Source organism: Meleagris gallopavo, chromosome 19, assembly GCF_905368555.1.
Source record: "Meleagris gallopavo chromosome 19, MGAL_WU_HG_1.1, whole genome shotgun sequence".
Lineage (NCBI taxonomy): Eukaryota > Metazoa > Chordata > Aves > Galliformes > Phasianidae > Meleagris > Meleagris gallopavo.
Window position 1 is genome coordinate 6086792 of NC_139422.1, and position 20644 is coordinate 6107435.

At 46.1% G+C, this 20644-nt stretch overlaps 1 protein-coding gene across 13 annotated transcripts in view; it reads right to left on the reverse strand.

Annotated features, from left to right (window-relative positions):
- RAPGEF1 (Rap guanine nucleotide exchange factor 1) overlaps positions 1-20042 on the reverse strand; it is a 76685-nt gene extending 56643 nt beyond the window's left edge. For 10 of the 13 annotated variants that reach the window (XM_085239282.1, XM_085239281.1, XM_085239278.1 and 7 more), the window contains exon 1: positions 10730-10802. In XM_085239282.1, coding sequence (XP_085095408.1) covers positions 10730-10787 — 58 coding nt within the window. In that variant the 5' untranslated portion in view covers positions 10788-10802. Of the gene's footprint in view, positions 1-10516; positions 10540-10729; positions 10803-18019; positions 18260-19730 lie in introns of those variants that run through there. The other 3 variants (XM_085239273.1, XM_085239272.1, XM_085239275.1) reach the window with 3 other exon arrangements.
- Positions 20043-20644: the final 602 nt, after the last annotated feature.

Sequence of the window (20644 nt, forward strand, 5' to 3'; positions counted from 1 at the left end):
ACGTGAATTTCAGGAACCAGGCCAACACCTTCTCCTCCAGCAGCACCGCCACAGCAGTGTAAACTTCCCTAATATCGCTTACTCAATAAAACAAGGCAATACAGGAGGGCTATGCAAATCACTCAACTTTGAAGCATCCTGTGCTCTTGCCCCAGAGGGCCAGCTCTCTGTCTCCACGTACACAGGCACGTGCACACAGTGATACAGCAGCACTGCAGGTGTGAAATTTCTGATGTAATCAGGTCAGAAGCTGCTTTTACATTGGTGCTGTGCTGCTTACACAAAGGGTTAAGAAGCTGCAGGCCATATCTTTGCTTCTGTACCCTATTCTATAACTGATAGGATCTGCAAACAAACCACCATTTTTATTGCCTGCCTACAGGCAGTAGGAAATTTTAGTCCTCTATAAGCACAATTTGAAACATCAGTGCCTCCAGTAAAGGGGAACCGAGATGTTAACTGAACGGAGCAGAGCAGGAGGAAGAGGAAATAGTGGCCCTCATCTCTGTCAGTTGTAGGATTAGCACATACCTCGACCAATATGGCAGGAAGCATAAGGTACCTTAAGGAGCCCAAGTGAGATGCCTATCTTTCACTCCATTGCACACAAACGCTGTAAGTTGCATTCGCAGTAAACCATTATTTGTCTCAACCCTATTTCATCTGACCTCCTCTGGCCCGAATTAAATCCCCCTAGCTACACCTCTCCTACAGACAAAGGGTTCAAAGATACAGCTACAAAGACCTGCAGCTCTCCCCGCTCTTCTCAGCAAATCCAAACTTTAAAACAAATGAAAAAAAAAAAAAAAAAAGAAAAAAAAAAAGATACAGAGCAGCAAACTCGCACAGTTTGGACAAACCCTACCAGATCTGTACGAGCGTCAGCAGAAGCACTGCAGGAATCTGAAGAAATACGTGCTGACTGCAACACACCCCAGCCTTCTGAAGACTGGAAGCCTCACTCGCACGGAAACACTCACTAGAATTTCACTTGTTAATTTAGTGCTGAAGAAGAAGCAGCTATTTCAGACTGATGAGGCTGAAAACCCACTTAACAAAGGGCAGCTGAGCCTTATCTCTCTAGAGCTCATTTCTTTACTCAGTTGCAATATTATTTCTTCTATCACCCTGGCTAGCTATTTTTAAGCAGTCACTGAGAATTAGCAGAATTAGCCCTACTAAGAATCAGTTTCTAATTTTTAATGAGCTTCCAGTGTAGTGATACAGGAAGTTAGCTTGCATTTCAAGCAGAAACACCTTCAATGCTAACACACAGCAAATGGGTGATAGCTGAAGGGAAGTAAACCAAGACCTATATTTTACCAAAAAGCTGAGCCTTATCTCAGCATCTCTTTGCACTCCATGCTGAAACAATTCTTTTATCACCAAATAAACGTTGGTGAACTATCAGCTCTGAGTGAGACTTTACCAAACCCTTCCCTACTGCATCCTGAGCAGAGTGCCATTGGGGTTCAGAGGTGAGATCCTGCCCCACGCACAGACCTGCCATGGAGGCACAGGCCGAGTGCATTCCAAGACTATGATCCTCTGCATGCAAAAAAGTGTATTTCCAAACCTGCTGCCCAGATTCTGTGGCAGAGAGTCTTAGGGATTTATAAATAAGAAATAATTTTCGACAGTACTTCTATTTAATTTTGGTTTTGTCAAAACAGCATAAACCACAGTGACCAAAGCTATTTAAATCTCTGCAAAACAACACGCAATCGTCTGGCGATCCTGCTGCCCAGACCTGAAAGGTGAATCAGTACCAACTGCAGTGAGAGATGCATTAAGCAATATTTGGGAGCTCGTTGGGTCCATCTGGCAAACAGCAAGCAGCCTGCTAGGAGAAAGCCCAGCCTGCCTGGCCTGAGGGCACCTGCTGCTCCTTGGGGTAAACCTGGGGCTTTGTCAGAGCTTAGCATGATTAACTCCATGCTTTTACATGTCAAACCCATTCAGTAACCTACTGATTTCTGCAGTGTGTCAGGGCAGTTGGCTTCTAAAAGACAAAGGGGTGTTTAGCAAAATATCCTTGGTGCCATTGTTACGGGGTAAATACCTCCCAGACCTTCTGTGTTTAATGCTGCCACCTGATAATGCATGCCTACCCTGCACAAGCTGCAGCTTTGTTCCAAGGGAAACTTTACTTTGCCCTTGCCAGAAATTGAGAGCTTTCAGCTGGGCCCAGCCAATGAGTCAACAAAATGACACTGCAGTACGGCGACAAGAACTGCTGCAAGCCATCCATCAAGTGATCAGCAACCCGCCAACACGTGACCCATGTATATTAATACCATTCTGCAGTATAAGAAGCATCTAGTGGCGGCCTAGTTAAATATCATAGTGTTATAATTGCTATCTAGTATCAAGAGCTAAAAAGTACTTACAGCTAGGATGGTCTGTTTCTGAGACTCTGCAATAAGGAAAATGGGAATGTGGTACTGGCAGTCCATAGACATTTATATTTTCTCTGTTCTTACCTGAAAACTCACGGTGTGTGCATGAAGAGGAAGAAAAAGAGAGGAGGAGAAGAAGATGGGGCACTGCTCGGCAAACTTTTTGCTTGGAAATCTTCCCTTTCCTTTACCCAGCATAATCAACTTGCTTCCTACCCCAGTTAAGTGGGTAAGAATCCCCTGTGTACACATGAACTCTGCTCTGAAGCTCAGCAAATAGCTCTCAGCTCCATCCACTTCTGAACTGCTGATGTCTGTAGAAGAATGACAGATGGAAAGGATCTTTCCTGCTCCATTTCTGGCAACGCTGCAGTCGGGAAAGTCTTTGAACATACTAAATGTGCCATCATTCTTCATTAACCTGAAAAACAACTATGCACCTATTGCAGAGACTGCAAAACGTGAAAATGTCTCAAATAAATGTTGGAAGAGGCACGTGACTTGGGAAAACCTGCGTGATAAATACATATAAAGGGCCCCAGGTTCCTCCACAGAAGATCCCTGACAGCCTCTATGACTTTAAATGCTGCATTTCCATGTCCATCCTGATAATAAACACAAACCAGAGATCCAAGAAGCTCCTAACAAAACTGCCTGATTGCCATTTCGCAAAAAACAAACAGAACCACCCCAACAGCACTGTATATAGCAGTCATAACATTAAATTATGGAGCTGAACCCATTCATATGGAAACTTTGAAAGAAGAATCCCAGCTAAAAACCTATAGAAAATGCTTCCCTGATTTCAATACATCACATTCAAGTTAATTTCCCATTCACTGCAGAGGACAGAGCGGATGAAGAGCTGAGCTGGTTTTCTGGCAGCTGTAGGAATCCATACTTCATGGGAGATCACTTGAAACTCTAATATACTTGTAATTTATCATGATAAAGTGTATTAACATTCAAAGCCATAAGAACCTTAAGAACCTTACAATTCAGACTTCAAAATGAAACGGCTTTTCCACCCAAGGAAGTCAACTGAAATCAAGGGGAAGCTTGGGAACTCAAGCACCATATTCCCAACTGACTTCCTATAATACATGGTTTTATTTTGGAAAAAGACTGTCCACTTGCAAAGTGGAATGAGCTAATTAGAAGCCAAACTAGAAATGAAAGGAAATAGTTGGGATAATTCTCATATTTACGGGAAACAGTTTCTCAAAGACGAAAAGATAAAGTCCAGCTCTGCTGAACAGAAGTGGCTGCCAAGCCTCCAAGGAGGTTTCTCTTGCAGGCACTCCCCCCCCCCCCCGTCAGCCTGCAGTCTGCTCTCAGAATTGCTCACATTAATTTATTCCCCACCTATCAAGGACATCGCAGTTCTTAAGAATGTTTTCATTCTTTTCTGTTTCTTTAAAGGATGCTCTTGTGTTACCATAAGGAATAAAGAAACCTGAAGAACTAAATGTGCTCCTCCAGCAACTTAAAAAACAACATATTCTATTATAAAGCAGAAAATCCTGTTTGGTGCTCTCCTGTTAAGAACCATGTCTGCATTTGCAAAACAATCCAACCAAGAAATGCTAGGTCCACTGAAACATTGGCAATTCAAGCATTCAGTGGGAGACAAGTCAGCTGCAGACCTAGCAGGAGAGCTCTAGGCTTAAATTTAGGTGTTAGCCTGAACCTAGCTTATCACCAAGCGAGCATCCCGTTTTTACGTAGGAATTTGCAATGATTCTTTCAGTCCTTTAATGTAAAATCCACCACCTTTGTGCCTCTGCAATGACTGCGTGGTGGTTTTTCATTCTTTACATCCAAAAATTCATGGCATAAGAGGATAAGACGTACACAGTCTGAGCAACTCAACACGTGAAAAGCTAATGCAGAGCACATGTAAAAACACACCACTGTTGGTGGGAGACCTGCCTGGACGATGGCAGCTCCACTCTTGATGTCACTCTGGCTGACAATAAAGGACAAAAGGACTAACCCTGATCCTGAACCCATGGAACATTCCTATGACCCGCTGGAAGCACACACTGCCAGTAAACGGTTGGGCAAAGCTGCCCAAGCAATAATCAGGTTCTATCAGGGATAAAAACAACCAATGCTCTCAGCAAATGAGCCTGTGGAGTCAATCTCACCATCCACAAGAAGCTCTCCAGATGTAACAGGATGAATGCTTACAGGTTTTTTTTTCAACCTTTCAAACTAAGAGACCACTGCCTCATACTCTTTGTTAGCTCCCACGACAAAATACATCGGGATTTGGAGGCTCCAAAGCTCCTCCTAGTAGAGACATAACCCCATTTGTTTTCTAACATTAAGCCTTCCAAGCTTATTTCGTAAAATAAGCAGCCAAACCAGAGCCTAACAATGAGATATCTATCTTGGAAAAATATCTAGAGGGAAAAAAAAGAAACCGAACTATTTTCATCTAAAACACCCATAAATCACTTTATTTACAGATTACAGCTTGGGGTCTCACTGATGGGATTTCTCTTCTGTTGCTGTCACACCAGCATCTGCTCTCTTCATGTGAAACCAAAACCCTTCTCAAGGACATCAGAGCACTTTCATACTCTGGACCACTCATATCCCAGAGAATCTGCCTAGTTCAGATAGCTACAAACACACATCTGATCGTGTTGTATTACTGTACAAAGAGACAGTCATCTCCAGGATAAAAGGTAACAGCCAAGCATGAGATAAACCACAAAAGAAGAAATTATAGACCAGATATAAGAGCAAACTACACTGCTTCCAAAGCATGCTAGAGGCTCCATGTAGTGCAGATAAGAATTCAAACTGAACTGTACGGACCTGAAATACAGTCATGATATTCCAGGGCATGAAGAGCTTCAGAGAGCATCGCTGCTTCAGGACAATTTCCATCACCTTAATTTACATCTTTTGGCTGACTGTTAACCATTTTCTATTACCTTCATGTCAGTATTACTATTCTACCTCCATGGAAGCACAGGCCAGAAAGAGAATTCCAGAGTTCAGGCCCATGCTATTGCTGAATCATAAAAATCACAGCATGGCCATATTATACAAAAGAGCACCTGCTGGGACCTGAGAAACAAGAGAAAACAAAACAAGGAAACCAAAGAAGGAAACAAAACAAACAAGGAAAATCCTTAAACAAACAAAGACCATCTTTGAAATCCGCTCAGTCCATCCACGTAAGTGCTGCTTGTTTATGAGGATCTTCATTTCTGAGCTAGCTCTACGTTTTCAAGATGTGTCATTTTATCTTAAAAATACGACCTACATTTGAATTTCTATGTAAGAGCACAGATGCACACAGCGCTTTGCATGTTAAATATGTGGCTTTATTGAGGCTTACGTTTCACACGTGCCCATTATTTCAATAGTTAATCTGTTCTGACATTGCTTATTGTTACAGGATCTAAAAAATAAGAGAGAGCCATCATTAAGAGTTTGATAGCAAGTCGGCTATCTTCTGAGGGGCTCAACAGACAGGGAAGGAAAAAAGGCCGCCCAGCTGTCAGTCAGACTTTTTAATCAGGCTGAAACAGTTTGTTGCTGAGAGGGGGTTCAATCTCTCCAATCCACACTGCCATTGCTCATGCTGCTTTCTTAATTAGCAGCAAGTGGACAACAGCTGTCAGTAGCCTGGAGGCCAGAAAGTTATGAGCAGAGAGAGATGTGTGTTAGGGAGAGAGCTGTGCATGGTGAGCGTGGATCAGTCCATATAGGATTCCACAGACAGAGTAGATGCTGACACACGGCCCCACACAGTGACACCAAGAGGATGCTCTTCCGAATGGCTTTGGGCTGGTTGCTTTAACAGATGACTAACAGCTTTTTTTTGTTTTTGTATTCCCGTAACAGGAAAAGTTAAGCTGAGAATAGCAGGAAATGGGAAGGCCATCCTAATGTCCTGATGGAAATACAGGGGGGTCAACTCAAATGAAGTCTTCAAGTCTGCTCTGGAGGTTCTGAGAGTAAAAGTTGAAATGCTGGGAGCTGGGGGGAGATGTCAGCTAGGAAGAAATCCTAGCTGAAAATACAAACTTAATCAGAGGCAACTATGAGCTGTAGCCTGAAACAGCATAAAAAAGAAAAACTCTACCCAGTCATTATCATTTCTTGATTAGACCCCTCTGAATGTAAGTCACTGCTTACGACCTTCTTGTGGCACATATTACTCCAGCACGGATCAAAAACAGATTTCTGTCCTAAAGAGGAAATACTGTCTGGTCAAACCTACTGTGCTGTTATCTGACAGCTCTCCAGTTCTGGATGGTGGCCTGGCTCAGGCTAGGAGACTGCTAAGGAGCAACGGTTCCCACCATCAAGTCTCTCATGGAACCTACCTTGCTAACAGAAGCAAGATACAGGCTTTGCTCCTCAGGTACAGAGGACAGTAAACACGAACTAACAAAGAAATGCTTTTCCATTTCAAAGAAATAAAATAATGGCTTCCCTGTTGGACGCATTGATTGCTGTAATTTGTGGAAATGAGGGAAACTAAATGCAATTTGTCAGTGATCAAATGCATTGTTAAAATTGCCCGCTGCCCACGTGTTAATGAAAATCTGCCATCTCCCTAACAACCACTCGAACCTCTTCAGGAAAGGTGGGCTTCTTTCAAATTTGACTCTAACCTACTCAGAAAGCAAAAATTTGGAGCAATTTTCTGAAGCCTGTCTGGTAGGCTGAAGTTCTGGCACTTCTAAATATACATCGGCTTTGTGAGCTTGAACCTACACAAGGGAAGCTGGGCTGCAGATGGAAGCATTTCCCCAAGCTGCCAGCAGACCAGCAACACATTTAAAAACCCTCATCAAATTAAGTGCTTAATTACAACTCAGACTTTGAGACTCTGGAAATTAGGATAATCTTCTGGGAAATTTATGAGTCTTCTGGAAAAGAAATTACAACATACAAGCCAAAAAAAGCACAGAGCTTGGAGAGCACCATCCCATCAAAACACACCTTGTGCTAGATTCCTCACCCTAATTCCCAGAGAACATTTGAGGTGAGATCCTCAATTTAATTTCAGATTCTCAAGACTCAGTGAAAAATTAGGATCAGCATAACTAGAGTGCTAGATCGTGTAAAAAGCTGTGCAACTTCTGTCGAGAAGAGCTGATGGAAAACGGGCTGCCCAAGGATGTTCTCAGACTTGACCAGGTGAGCGTACCAGAGGCAGGGTCACAGAATACACAGCTTGGAGATGTACTCAGCACAGCCACCCACATCTGGCCAACAGATCCCAGCTACAGCCTTGCCGACCTGCTCTGCTCCTCTAGGTGGCATGCTGTGTGCACACAACGTACCTGCACCTTCCTACAAACAAAGCCATGCTGTGCTATGCAGCGCTGTGTCTGTCACTCTCGCCAGCCAGCAAGACCTCTAACACCTTAAAAAGTGATGCGAGATCCAACTGGAAGGATACGCAGCTCTAGCAAGAAACTGAGCAGCCAAAAGGAGCTCATGGAGTAGACACCATCTGATCAAAGCAGCAACTTAAATCTAACATTAAATGAAACCAAGGTGGGAGCTGTACTTACTGTTCTGGCCTCACTGCATACAGCACTTTTCATCACCACCCATCACAGAGCAAAAAGGACAGAGTAAATGCTTGCACAATGCTCCGAAAATATAAAGCTCTAGATAAACTCTAAGAAACTATTACTCACTTTCCTTTCTGATTCATGCAGTTATTACATCAAAGGAAATTGAGTTTTGTTTCTCAAAATAATCCAGGACATCCCACATTTCTCATTGCTACCACCCTCATGAGCCACATTCAGCACCAGGAGAAGCTCCACTGCTCGTCCATTTGCTGTGAAACATGTACCACTATTTGGGGACACATCCCTACCCACCTCCAGATCAACGCTGCTGAGTCAAAGCCTCGTGACACATCTGGGCAGGATGTGTTACAAACATTAAGAGTGTATGTGCGAGAAAACTAAAAGCTAGGAGAAGCAAAAGGTGGTCAGAGGTGACAAAGCAGAAATGACATCCTTGTGTCAAAGACAACAGAAAGAAAAGCAACTGCAATTCAAACACAGAGCTCAATAGCAACGTGAAGGAAGTACTGAAGCGTGGGCTGGAAATATCTCAGAAGCTGAGCTAGGGAAGCATGACACTGAGTCTAAGTGTGTAAGAGATCAATTGCAGGTGAAAGCTGTGTAACTGAGGCTGGCTGAAAGCCAGGCCAAGGAACATCAGTGCTGGGTAATCCTAAAAGCCATGGAGCCAGGACAGAGCTGCTCACAGCCACAGAAGCTGCTACATCAACTCAGCATGGGATAAATGAAGTAAATTTGTACCCTGGAGCAAGAGTCTGGGGAGTGTCCAGACAAGCCCTTACAAACATTAACCAGCCTGAAGTTAAATACCTCTCTGTAAACTCTCCTCCAGACTTTGACACTGTAAGAACCAGAAACTTTTTTCCAATATAAAATACCAAGGCAGTGAAAATATGAAAGCAGTTATTGATAGGGCTTAACCAGATTTAAGTGCAGATCATTTGACAGCAGATCATTCGAGCTCATGCTGCTTCCCACTGATCTTAAGGCTTTCACAAGACTTTTCTTACAGTTCGCTCACGATGAACAGCTGCTCTGGCAATTGCTGGAGTCAGCATTACTTCCTGCCATGAAAAAAAATACCATCAATATATCTCAGTACAGAAACCCAGACTCTCTTTAAAACAATTCATGATAGGGTTTACATATCAACTGGCTGTGTGCCACCGACACTCCCTCAAGCAATGGTTACACCCAGCACACACTCAATATGATATAGCTGAAAGGGAAGATGTTTTATACGAGTTCCCAGGGTAAAGAGCTCCTGAGAAGCACCGATCTGGGACTTGCATTGTTCTAATGCAAGAATAAATATCTGAGTCCAAATCATATTTCCACCACCGTCCCAGATTCACACATGAATAAAACCCATCTGAGCTTTCCCGTTACACTCCCCACGTTCTGCACCAAGAAGAAATCCCAGCATCACATAAAACTGTAAACTGAATTAGAAGTGCTGCAGATTTGGTTTTAACCTCTCAATAATGTTGCTTGTTGCAGCAGTGGGGCTGATTGCCAACCACGCAGAGGTCTGAAACTCTGTCAGTGCTGATCTTATGCTGAACACAAATGTTTGTGAGCTCTTGTACAGCCACACAGATCTCCTTGTCTAGCAGTGCTGCCCACAATGAGCCGCAGTGAGGCAGGGTGTCAGTGCAAACATTATTGTATTAATTGCATCTGTTGATTAAAGCAGCCCAAGAACAGCCTTGTTTCAATTGCTGGCTTTATAATTCAGTACTGAAATGCTACTATAAGTGTTAGATGGATGAGTCAACAGATAAAACACAAAAGCATTTGTAAAGAGCGTCTCACTGCAGTGATCCGACAGGCTGCACAGCTACACAAAACAGTGCACTTTACTGACACAGCTTGTTCATGTATCCCTGAACTTCATTTTTCATTTCAATTTTTTTTTTTTTTTTGCAAACTTTACAGCCAAGACTGAGGAAACACATGCACTGCCACCTGTGTGCACAAGAAAGATGCACGTGCAATCTGACAACAGTGTCTACACTGCTTTTTAAGCTAAGTCTTCTCATTGAGCAGTTTGCAGCGTCTCTCCTCCGCATTTTGGAAGCTTTGCTTGACCTTGTGGAGAGAAAGAGCCTTCAGCCTAACAGGGGAACACAGTGCTGGTGGATCAGCCCAACATGGACACGGCGTAGTGCCTGCCTTTCAGTCTCAATTGAAATCATTTCTGCCATTCCAGGTGAGGTCAGCAGCTCCAGGCTACCAAAATGAATGGTGCATCCAAACTGATCTCTCCCTCATACAAAACCACCTGCAGCTCACTGTCTTAAAGCTGATGTTATTCATCCCAGGAGAAGCACATGGCATTACCCACTGATCAGTTCTCATCTCCAACGAGGTGCTCACACTTGCAGCTAATAAAGAGCTCAGCATGGCAGAGGCTTTATTTTCCCCCTCCTGGAGGTGTCACAAAGCACTCTTGTTCAGGCCATGCTTTAAAACATTTCCTATCACAACGCCACAGCAAAGGACAGGTCTGCATGATGGCACTTGGCACCAGCTTACCTGCAAACACCTCATGCCATTAAGGTCCAAAGGCACACACAGGGCTTACAGCTGGGAATTCCTTACCCGGGCTGGGCTGCAGTTCCTGGTATCTTCTCGCACAGGAAAACACTGTGCAGGTTCCTTCTCCAATGTAATTTCCCAAAGCAGGATGAAAGCAAAGCAAAAACAGAACACACAACAGACAACAAGGACAAGGACTCTGGTATTTACCCCAAAATGCACAGAAAGAAGCACCAGCCACTAGCCTGGCTGCTATTCTGTTAAACATTTGTCACAGCCAGGGATGAAATTCAAGAAGTGGGTGGCAAAATGAGACAGTGTTCCCGGTGCCATGAGTGCCATGCCTCCCTGTCCCTGCTGCCTGCTCCAGCCACACTGCCTCCCTGCAGCCCAGCTCACCACTGCCCTGCACTCTGCCACACTGGGCACCAACACAAAAACCATTCCCCTGTCTCAGAGCAGATACCTTTCCTTCTGCAGAGCTTCAAAAAATCAGACGTGTCTTTCATTTGCAATTGTTGTGCAAAGCAAAGGCAGATAAATTGCCTCCCAGGTTTCATCCAGCAGCCAACACAATTACTGCAATACCTGCAGCTTGCAGCAGTAAACACAACATCATGATTATGGTTCATCTCATTTCCAGTTTTGCAAAACATAGAACAAAAAATAATAACTGTAATCTCAACTAGAGTTCTCCTGACAAGCAAATTACTGAAACTTGAGTCAGAAATCATATTTTACCCATTGCAAAAGAGTAACCCTGGCAATTCTTCTGGTATGATTCAGGATAAAGAGCATTTTACAGCTGTATGAGTTGGAATATTTTGGGAAAGAGAGATGCTTTCAATTCTTTCTGGTTCATTTAACAAAATCTAAACATCAGAGCTTAAAATAATCCTGATGGACAAAGAGGGCCAGGCCTTCCTACCCAGTGCAACATAACCACACAATGCATCAAAAACTATTCCATATCCTCTCCTTTGGTGAAATAGGGGGAGGAAGAAAAATAAGCCAGAGCATTTACACAGAAGAGCAAAGCCTCTCTACCCAGACCAATTTGTTTTACCCTGGAAATATTGACAGATGAGTAATGAAAACTCTGCTGCAGAGACAGACCCCTCTTTAAGCAGCATCAGTTAATAAACCACAACCACAGCTGCAAAAATACTGAGGGATTTAACCAAATGACCCCTTCAAGGGCACCGGAGGACAGAAAGAGGAACCCATTCTGTGATTTGTTATCATCCCAAAAGCTAACTCCACAACATGCAGCATCAGCACGGTGCTCCTGTTCTGGATATGAGAAGGCTGAATAACAGCTTCATTAAATTTATGCTATTGAACACGATCATTTCTTGTATTACTTTGTTTTCACATTATGATAATGCTTGAAACGCGATACTGGGTTGCCAAAGCTTCTAGATGTGAAGTACCTCAAGAATTAAATGATAAAAAAGAAAAAAAGAAAATAATAATAAAAGACCCACAGCCTATGAGCTCTCCCCACGGGGCAAGCCACAACACTGCTAACCTTGCAGCTGTTTTGTGTAAGTTATCAGCTCTGGATCCCAGACTCAGAGCCGGACCTCCATCAGCAGCCACGTTACCACAACATGCACAGAATGGCTTTGGAATCAGTCATGCTTTCACATGATGGGGGAATTTTTTGGCTATTGCCAGCAGGGCTCCATTAGACCACGGGATCCATAGCTGCCACCCCACGTGTTGTTATTTACACAAGCCGTGAGTACTGCTGAACTTGAGAAGCATCAAAACAATGACATCAGCACTCACCAACCTTCAGATGTGGCTCTGATTGATGCTAGTGCAATTACACACCTTGCTGCTAGAGCTGCTTGGGATCTGCAGATAAACTGACCTGCCAGCCATCAGCCTGGGTCCCTCCATTCCTCTTGCATCACCTGAACTTCAACCAGGACAAGAAGTGTAAAACACCATCCAGGTGGTAACTCTGGACACAAACAACCCTGAGCAACTGCCAGGTACGTCGTTGGTTCACTGAACAGCCCCAAGAAGCCAGGCAGCCCCAGGCAATGCTGAGCACTGAGCACTGGGCAGGGATGGCCGCGATCCCTCACATCACGGCACTTCCCAGGCTGCCAGCCAAACAAAAGCCAAGGGAGAATTTCATGCATCTCACTTGCGGTACACCTGATGTCTCCAAGGAGCCCTAGCCGTATTACAGTGAAATGTACACCTAAGATTTGAGGTCTGCTGAACAAGGCTGTAATTCAGGAGAAAACCTACGAGTAAGAGCTGCCAATGTATATTTAAAGCAATTGTATAACTGCTTTCATCCGAGACAGACGGGAGCAAAAACATCTTTGTTTAAAGTCTATCTGGAAACGCACAGTCAAGAGACCCAAACTCTCTTCACACAGTTCTCATGAGATCATTTGCCACTTTTGCTGTGATACTTCAGCATTCACCCACCCTTCCCTGTCCCTGACTGCCCCTCTGATCCATCCCCAGAAGACACATTTGAACCAGCAGCACCAGTCAGCACTTCTGGAACGGTGCTGGATGGCCAAATGGAATATAGGACGGCAGCATCTTCCCTTCTGCCACAATACAGGCATGATTTGCAGTCTCTTCTTTCTGCTCAGTCTTCCTCAGAAAACGTACAGAACTTTAGATCAGCAAGTCCTCTGAAAAATGACTCGATCTGGCCATAGACCTAAGAGTTGTAAGAAAGGATGGATGAGCAGCCATGTTTCCATAGGAAAAGATGCTACCAATTAAGCCTCTCCTGCATCTGGCTTCAGGCTTAACCTAAGATTCCATTTGGCTTTTCTAAGAGTATTTATACAGACAAGACAACGCTCTTTACTTAAGTCCCCATAGATGCATAGGTGAGCACTAACTGACACTGTTGGTAAACCTTCCTCGTTCCTCAAACTTACTATTCTTGTTTGCATGTCATTTAGTTTAAGGCATCTTCCAATCAGAAAAGCAAGATCTGTACACACAAACACAGAAAAATCATCTAAATGTCAAAAATATCCAAAAATGGGTATTTCTTTGCTTGTGAAAGTTTCAGCACTCATCACTCCTGGTGATGAAACCCAGGTTGCGTTGGAAAGTCAGGCAAAAAGTGGATGGGAAACCATCTGTGTTTTATTTTCCCATACACAAACAATCAAATTTATGTTAATAAAGCCAGAACACAAAAGAAAAGGGTAACATATCACCCAGCAAAAGCTGTTCTAAGCAGTACTGTCCTGTTACGCGATGCCCACCAGCAGAAAGATTCACCAAACACAGCTGTCTGGCACTGGTTGCAATGTCCTGTACATCCAGAATGAAAATATTGATTTCCCTGCATGCCCTTTATTAAACGATGTTTGGTTCGTAAAGGAAACTTTCTAAATATGGAATTAATTCCTGTGGCTGTTCTGTCCCCTCTGTGTCAGTAAGGACAGGACAAAGTGGCAGACTGGGAAGCACAACAAACACACCAAAGGGATGAAACAACAGGCATTGCAAACACCCTCCTTTGCTACCAGCCATTGAAGACTACCTGCAAACTGCCATTTAACAGACCTACAAATATATTTTTAGTCTACTGGTAAAATTCTGCCAAGGCTTAAGCAACCAACCAAGCAGCAGCACCTTTTTACTCGAGATTTGCCAGCTCTTCATAACTGTTCCTTAACCTTAAGGCTCTATTGATGCTTTCCCTTGTCTTTCCAGAAACCTATGAAGAAAAACGTCATTTATTCTCTTTCAAAACAGAATTATCCCATGTTGTTTGTCCACACGAGACACGAAATGGAAGTTTATTTAGAATACAAACCAGCTCTTCTCCTGTTCCTGTGTATATCCACTTCTTCCTGGCTCTCAGCAAAAGAGCACTGTTTCACAAACTCCCAGGAAGATCAGCTGTAGTATCAACATAATAGCAAGTAGAGGATTTGAAGACTTCTAAGTGAAATATTATAAAAATAAAAGAGTACCAACAACCTTATCCATCAGCCTTCTTGGGATGCTCCACATAAGCATCTCTGCGTATGTGGGGACATCATTTCTTTTTCAAAGAGACAAAATCATTCCCTCCACGAGCATCAATGCCACCCATCACAGGAAGAGATCAGAAAAGCATTTTTAAGAACAGGTGCTCCACGCCAGCTAACAGAGCTGTCAATTTGTCACTCTGCAGCAATGTGAATAGCAGAAGTGCAGAGCATTCCTTTGGCAGCACGTCCCAACCTGCAGCTGAAATTCACCTTCTGCCTCTCTGCCTTCCAACAAGCTTCCAGGACAGCTGCAAATTGCCTCCTCCTTGCCACCTTTTCTCTTCTTGTCCTCTCTTTGCCTTTTCCCTATTTACTCTGTTGACATACAACACAGTAAACCTTATTTTGGAATAAATCAAGGGTTAACCTATGTTTAAATAAGACCCATGACTCTGCATCACTGAGAAAGAGAGTTGTTAAGGCAGCAGCTAAAAAAGCATTACAGATGGACTCCCTTCCCTAGGAAGGAACATCAGGTTTCCTCTACTCACACAACGCTGTGCAACAACTAAAGCCACAAAAGCCATGCTGGTGGATGGCAAATGGGGAAACACTCTCTGCAGGTGAAACTGTGGACCGAGATGAGAGTGGATGCCCTATCCCTGCAGGCATTCAAGGCCAGGCTGGATGTGGCTCTGGGCAGCCTGTCTGCTGGTTGGCGACCCTGCACAAAGCTGGGGGTTGGAACCAGATGAGCACTGTGGGCCTTTTCAACCCAGGCCATTCTGTGAGAGACATCAGCACGGTGCTCTGACTGACAGTGACCTTCCACACATCCCTGCGTGCCAGAAGGTTAGCAAGAGCCAGTAGGAGTTACCCCCACACAGAGCCACACAAACAGATATATTTAGTCACTGCGGTTCAAGGAAAACCATTGCTTGCACTGAAAATAAATTTAGCAATTGTTTCCAGTTTCTGCTCTTTCATTGACTAAGGCACAACCCAGCTGCTGTGCATTCCAGCAGACTTCAGCTGTCCTTCTTCCCCGCTCCTTGCCCACTTCCTTCTTACAACTGCCACGAATATCTCAGCCTTGCACCACTCCTCCTGCAGGCTGCATTTCTGCACACATCAGTGCTGATGCTGTGCAGCACAACACCTGCCAAACCTACACTCACCCAGAAATGCAAAATGCCACTCTTTGTACCATTTGCTAAGAAGCACTAAATAGCAATCAGCTTGTATTTCACATCTACATAGAACTAGATGGAACTGTTGACACTTACGAAACGAGGTGCAATAAAACACACGTGGGATGCTGCTGTCTGAGCAGCCTGCAGCAGGAATTGCAGCGTGAGGAAGGAAGGATTGGAACCACATTGCATTCAGGATTGTTGTGCACTGACTCTTCAGAAGAGTTTCATTCTCAGACTCCAGGATAAAAACTCCATAGTGTTCTTACTTGGTTTGAAAACCATCACTACAGAAACCACTTCTGTTGGCTGAAGTTCTAGCTTGAAAGCCTTCACTCAGACTCAAAACTACAGCACAGCAGTGAGTGACAACCAAACCAAGACAGAACTGTGTCTATTAACTCACCTGAACCTCAACTGAAAAAAAAAGACACTGCAGAGAATCTCATGGGTGTAAAAAAAACCCACATATACAGGGTTATTTCTGGGCTAAGACTGACCCAAGAGATGGTTGCAGTCCAAAAAATACCCTTTGCAGAAATAAGATCCCAGTAAACTACACGTCAAGCATGATTCTGAACAGTGTAAAACAGCATGCAAGGCTGCGCATGAACAGTGAAGGTCCCCTAAAGATGGGAATGATCTGTCCCTGGGATTGTGCTACCTTCCTTAAGAACAGGATTCCCCTCTTGATGTTTGTATTACAAACACTGGATGAGACTTCAGAGATGAATTTGCTTATCAAGCAAACACAGATCAGAAAAAGGTGAAGACAACAGCATTTTGGTCTGCTGGGAATACCTCCAGTTGGGTCCTGAGCTGAACAGATAACTGACTGCACTCCAGGCAGCTGAATGCTTGGAACAGTGGTCTCAAACAGCCCTTAGCAGATGGCTATTGAGAAGGCAAGCTTACAAGGGATGTGAAAAGCCAGCAAGAAGTCACAAGATTATGATGGAAAGCATCAAGTAGAATGAACGCTCAAGATACAGCATCCATATGTTATTTGGTTTTAATAAAGGGCATTCATGAACGGATACTCTCTGTGGAAAAGCCTGTATTTCAGACCTGACGGTGTCTCACTGCTCTCTTATTCTCTCTCTGTACGATGCAGAATTGTTCAACTCCCTGAAGCGTGTAATCCATCAGGTAAATAAATACAGGAATTCACGTATTGCCATGGTAACAGGAAAACCAAGCAGAATCTGTGGCCTCCTCTGCTTTCTTGGCAGCCCTGCTTTGGAAGGAACAAGTATCTTCTGTAAGTGAAGACCAAAATTACAGATGCATCAGTTCTAGAGCAAAGAACACCCGAGGCCGGATGCTGTTCTTCCTCCTTGGGTGAAAGGGGTTCTGTTTTCAGAAAGTATTTGGAAGTCTGGCTGGAGCCCGAAAAACAGGGACTCTAGAACTGCTAAAACTGAAACATACAGCCTTGTTCTGCACTACCAGATGGATCCCCTTCACTCCAAAGCAGTGCTATGAATCACTGCACAGTGGCCCTTCTGTTGAGCACAGAGCAGAACTGAGAGGCTCCTGAGGGAGCTCCGTCCTCTCCTCCCTGGTGGACAGGAGCTATTATGTATCATCATTTATTTTTGTATTTTATTAAGTGTTGACAACGTGTTTCATTTAAAAACCCAGGGAGGCACGTAAGATCTCTGGGGATCTAACTCTAATAATATTGTTGTAGCCCCACAGCCTGACTAGATGAGTGCTTTCTCATTCCGTATGAATATGCAGACAGTCAAACCAAAGCCCCAACCATTCCAAAGCTATTCAAGAAGACACATTATCAGGCAACAGCCTCTTTTATTTACAGCATAGTGGGTCCTGCTTGTCTTTCCGTTCCCATAAGAAAAAAACACACACAAACATACACAAACAAGCAGATCTCAGATCTCACAGCATTTGTTCCATGACTCGGCATCCTTTGTTCTGCCACTGTATGCATTTGGACAAATATGATCCCAGAATTACTGCAGTATGACAGGCTGTGTTTATACACTGACCCTATTCACCTTTGTGTCAGTCATAAGTTCCAACACTCAAACTGTGACCAAGAGCACTCCGTACCAAAGCAGCTGCCTTCCAGCCCTCCTGCCCTCCTTTCCCCATCTCTTCTCCTCCAGTTTACACGTAGACGTTTTTTTTCCCCTCTCTTCATAACACCCTCCTTAAAGAAATGCAAACACAAGCAGTTGAGAGAGCACAGTTCCCCAAATTGACACTTTGTCTTATTCAGCAAATCACCACCACGCTCCACACCCACTACAGCACGCCTCCGCATTAAGACTTCACCCACGGCATCTTCAAAACTGTACACTGACCTGGGCACGGATCCTGCATGATGTCTTGAGTTCTTCACTGGGAGTTCAGTGTGTTGCAAGGCCGGGTCTCTATGCTGCGCAGCGTTTGGGTTTTGTGTGGTATTTTTGGCCTTTCTGTTCTATTGTACACGGAACCGCACCGCGTTTGTGTGTGTCTACAGAGTCATCTTCCAGCGTTTGAACTCTTCACGCTGCTTCGCTGGGGTGGAGCTCTATTTACTATTCTCACAGGGTTATTTACTGCACGCGAATAAACAAAACGTGATCACTTATTTTTCACATCTGCAATTACTGGCTATAGAACTGTCAGCATTTACTAAAGCCCCGAGCCAAGTTCACTTCTAATGGAAAGAAGCGGCCACTGGTTCAGAGCTGGCCCCAGCTCTATGGGCGCTGCTCACCCCTTCCTCACATTGTTAACCCGCTTCCAGGAGGAAAAGTGGCAGCGATGCACCAATAAGCACGGAAAAGAAAGAGCCAGAACCCCCCAAGCAAAGCGTTACACTGCGATGCTATGTAAGGGATGGTGCATCAGATTAACCTCTGATATTTCTGGAACAGCATCTGTCCCATGATGCGAGGCACACTTGTTAGACAGTGACTGAGTGCTGAGAGCTGGAAGCACGCCTGTGTGCCGCACCGCCTGGAGGTGCTCCTCCCTGGAGGCTGCTCCACAACCGCAGCACAAGGGAATGCCTTCTTGTACAGCGCAGCACAGAAGCCAGAACAAACCAGGATCGAGTGATCAAAGCCATGGAGGGCTGCTCCGGGCCCTGCTCCTCTGAAGCGGGGATCTTCCTAAAGCACTGCCTTGGGAAGCCCCAGTGCTGCACTTCACACATCTGACTCACACTGCTGCAAGGCCCCGCTAGGAAAGCATCGAGCTGCTCCTTACAATAAGAAACCACCAAAAAGCATTGGTTGTTTTTCTCTGCTAATTAAATGCGACGTAATTAAACCAAATAACTTCAGCGCTTGATTTGCAAAGCGGTAATTGAGGTTTTCACTGTACTGCAATGGGAGGAACGGGGGCACCTCCAGTGACAGCTGAGAACCACTGCACGGTGTGTGCTGGGTGCTCCCCCGGCTCATGGAGAGCCCCAAAAGGGGCAGCTGCAGCCGAGCCCTTCCCTGTGCTGTCTGCCCACGGATCAGTCTGTTCTGATCGTGCACAAACACCGGGGAAGTTGGAGAAGTTGCCATTAATCACTGCGTGCAGGGCCCGAAGCGCTGCAGCTCTGCTGTGATGCTCTGCTAGACTGAAAGGACGGTGCGAAAAGGGGGGGAGGGGGGCGGGGGGAGAAGGAAACAAAACAACGGCAAATAAACGGAGAAAGGAAAGGAAGAAAAACGAAATAAAAAGGAGAAACGGACCGGAGGACACAAAGCCTGAGGAAATAAAGGAAAAAGAAAAAAGGAGAAAAAAAGAAATCCAACGGGAAAATCCACCAGGAAACCAGCGAGGGAGCGCGGCACAGCAGCGGGGCTCGGTTCGCTTCGGAACGGCTCGGCTCGGCAGCCCTGCCCGCCGCCCGGCCTGACAGCAGCCCCAACCGGCCCAAAAGCCGCCCGGCCCGCCGCCTCCCCCCGCCCCAGGGCCGCGCCGGGCCCGCGCCGAGCGGCGGCAGCAGCAGCGGCGGCAGCTCCGGGCCGCAACGCGGAGGGCGGGGAGGAGAAGCGCCGCCGCCCCGCCGGGCCTCCCGCCGCTCACCTGCTTTCTCGATCTTGCCGGACATGTCGGAGCCGAGGCTCGGCGCTCAGGCCCGGCCGCGCCAGGAGCCAGCGAGCGGCCGCGGCCCCGCCACCGCCGCCTCCTCCCGCTGCCGCCGGCCGGCCGCGATCCGGGAAAGGCGCCGCGGCGGCCCCTGGGGCTCGGCGGCAGGCAGGCAGGCAGGCAGGCAGGCAGCGCTCCCGCCCCCCGCCCAGCTCCGCCGGGCCGCGAGGGGAAGAGGCGGCCCGGGGGCTCCCGCCACACACGCACACGCGCGCCGGGCCGGGCCGCAGCGCCGCCTGCCGGCCGCTTCGGGAAGCGCAGCCACAGTGCCGCGGACGGGGCCGGCCTGAGGGAGGCGGTGCTCTGCGGGGATGGCCGCTCGGCTCCGCCCCGTCGGCCGCTCATCGCGCGCGTTTTCCCAGCTCGCGGAGTCACGAAGGATGGAAAAGCCCTCTCACACCCCCAGCCCCACCCCACCGCGCACACCGACGCGTTCCTCGGCGCCGCATCCCCGCTGCTCTGGAACGCGCCGCTCCTGAAGGCAGCGCCCTGCGGCCGCCCTGCGCCTTGCTGTCATTTGCTGTCATTCGCTCCCAGTGCGCTCCGGCGGCTGTCGGTGCCGGACAGAAGCTGGTTCCCTCTAGCGGGAAGCGGCAGCCGTTGGAGCGGCCGTTTACGGCTGTAGAAGGGCCCTGGATGTGCTGGAAAATGAGCTCCTTTCTGTCGCTGTATTGACAGCAAGAACCGCAGCAGCGCCCTGACTTCTTCTCTCATTTACGTGGCTGTAAGCTGTGCTGTCACCCCGTCTGTGGCGCTGACAGCAGGCAGGAGCTGCGGCACATCGCGCTGCTCTGAGCCCGGAGCGCGCAGGAAGGAAGAAACCGCTGTTATGTGCGGCGCTGTCAGAGTTG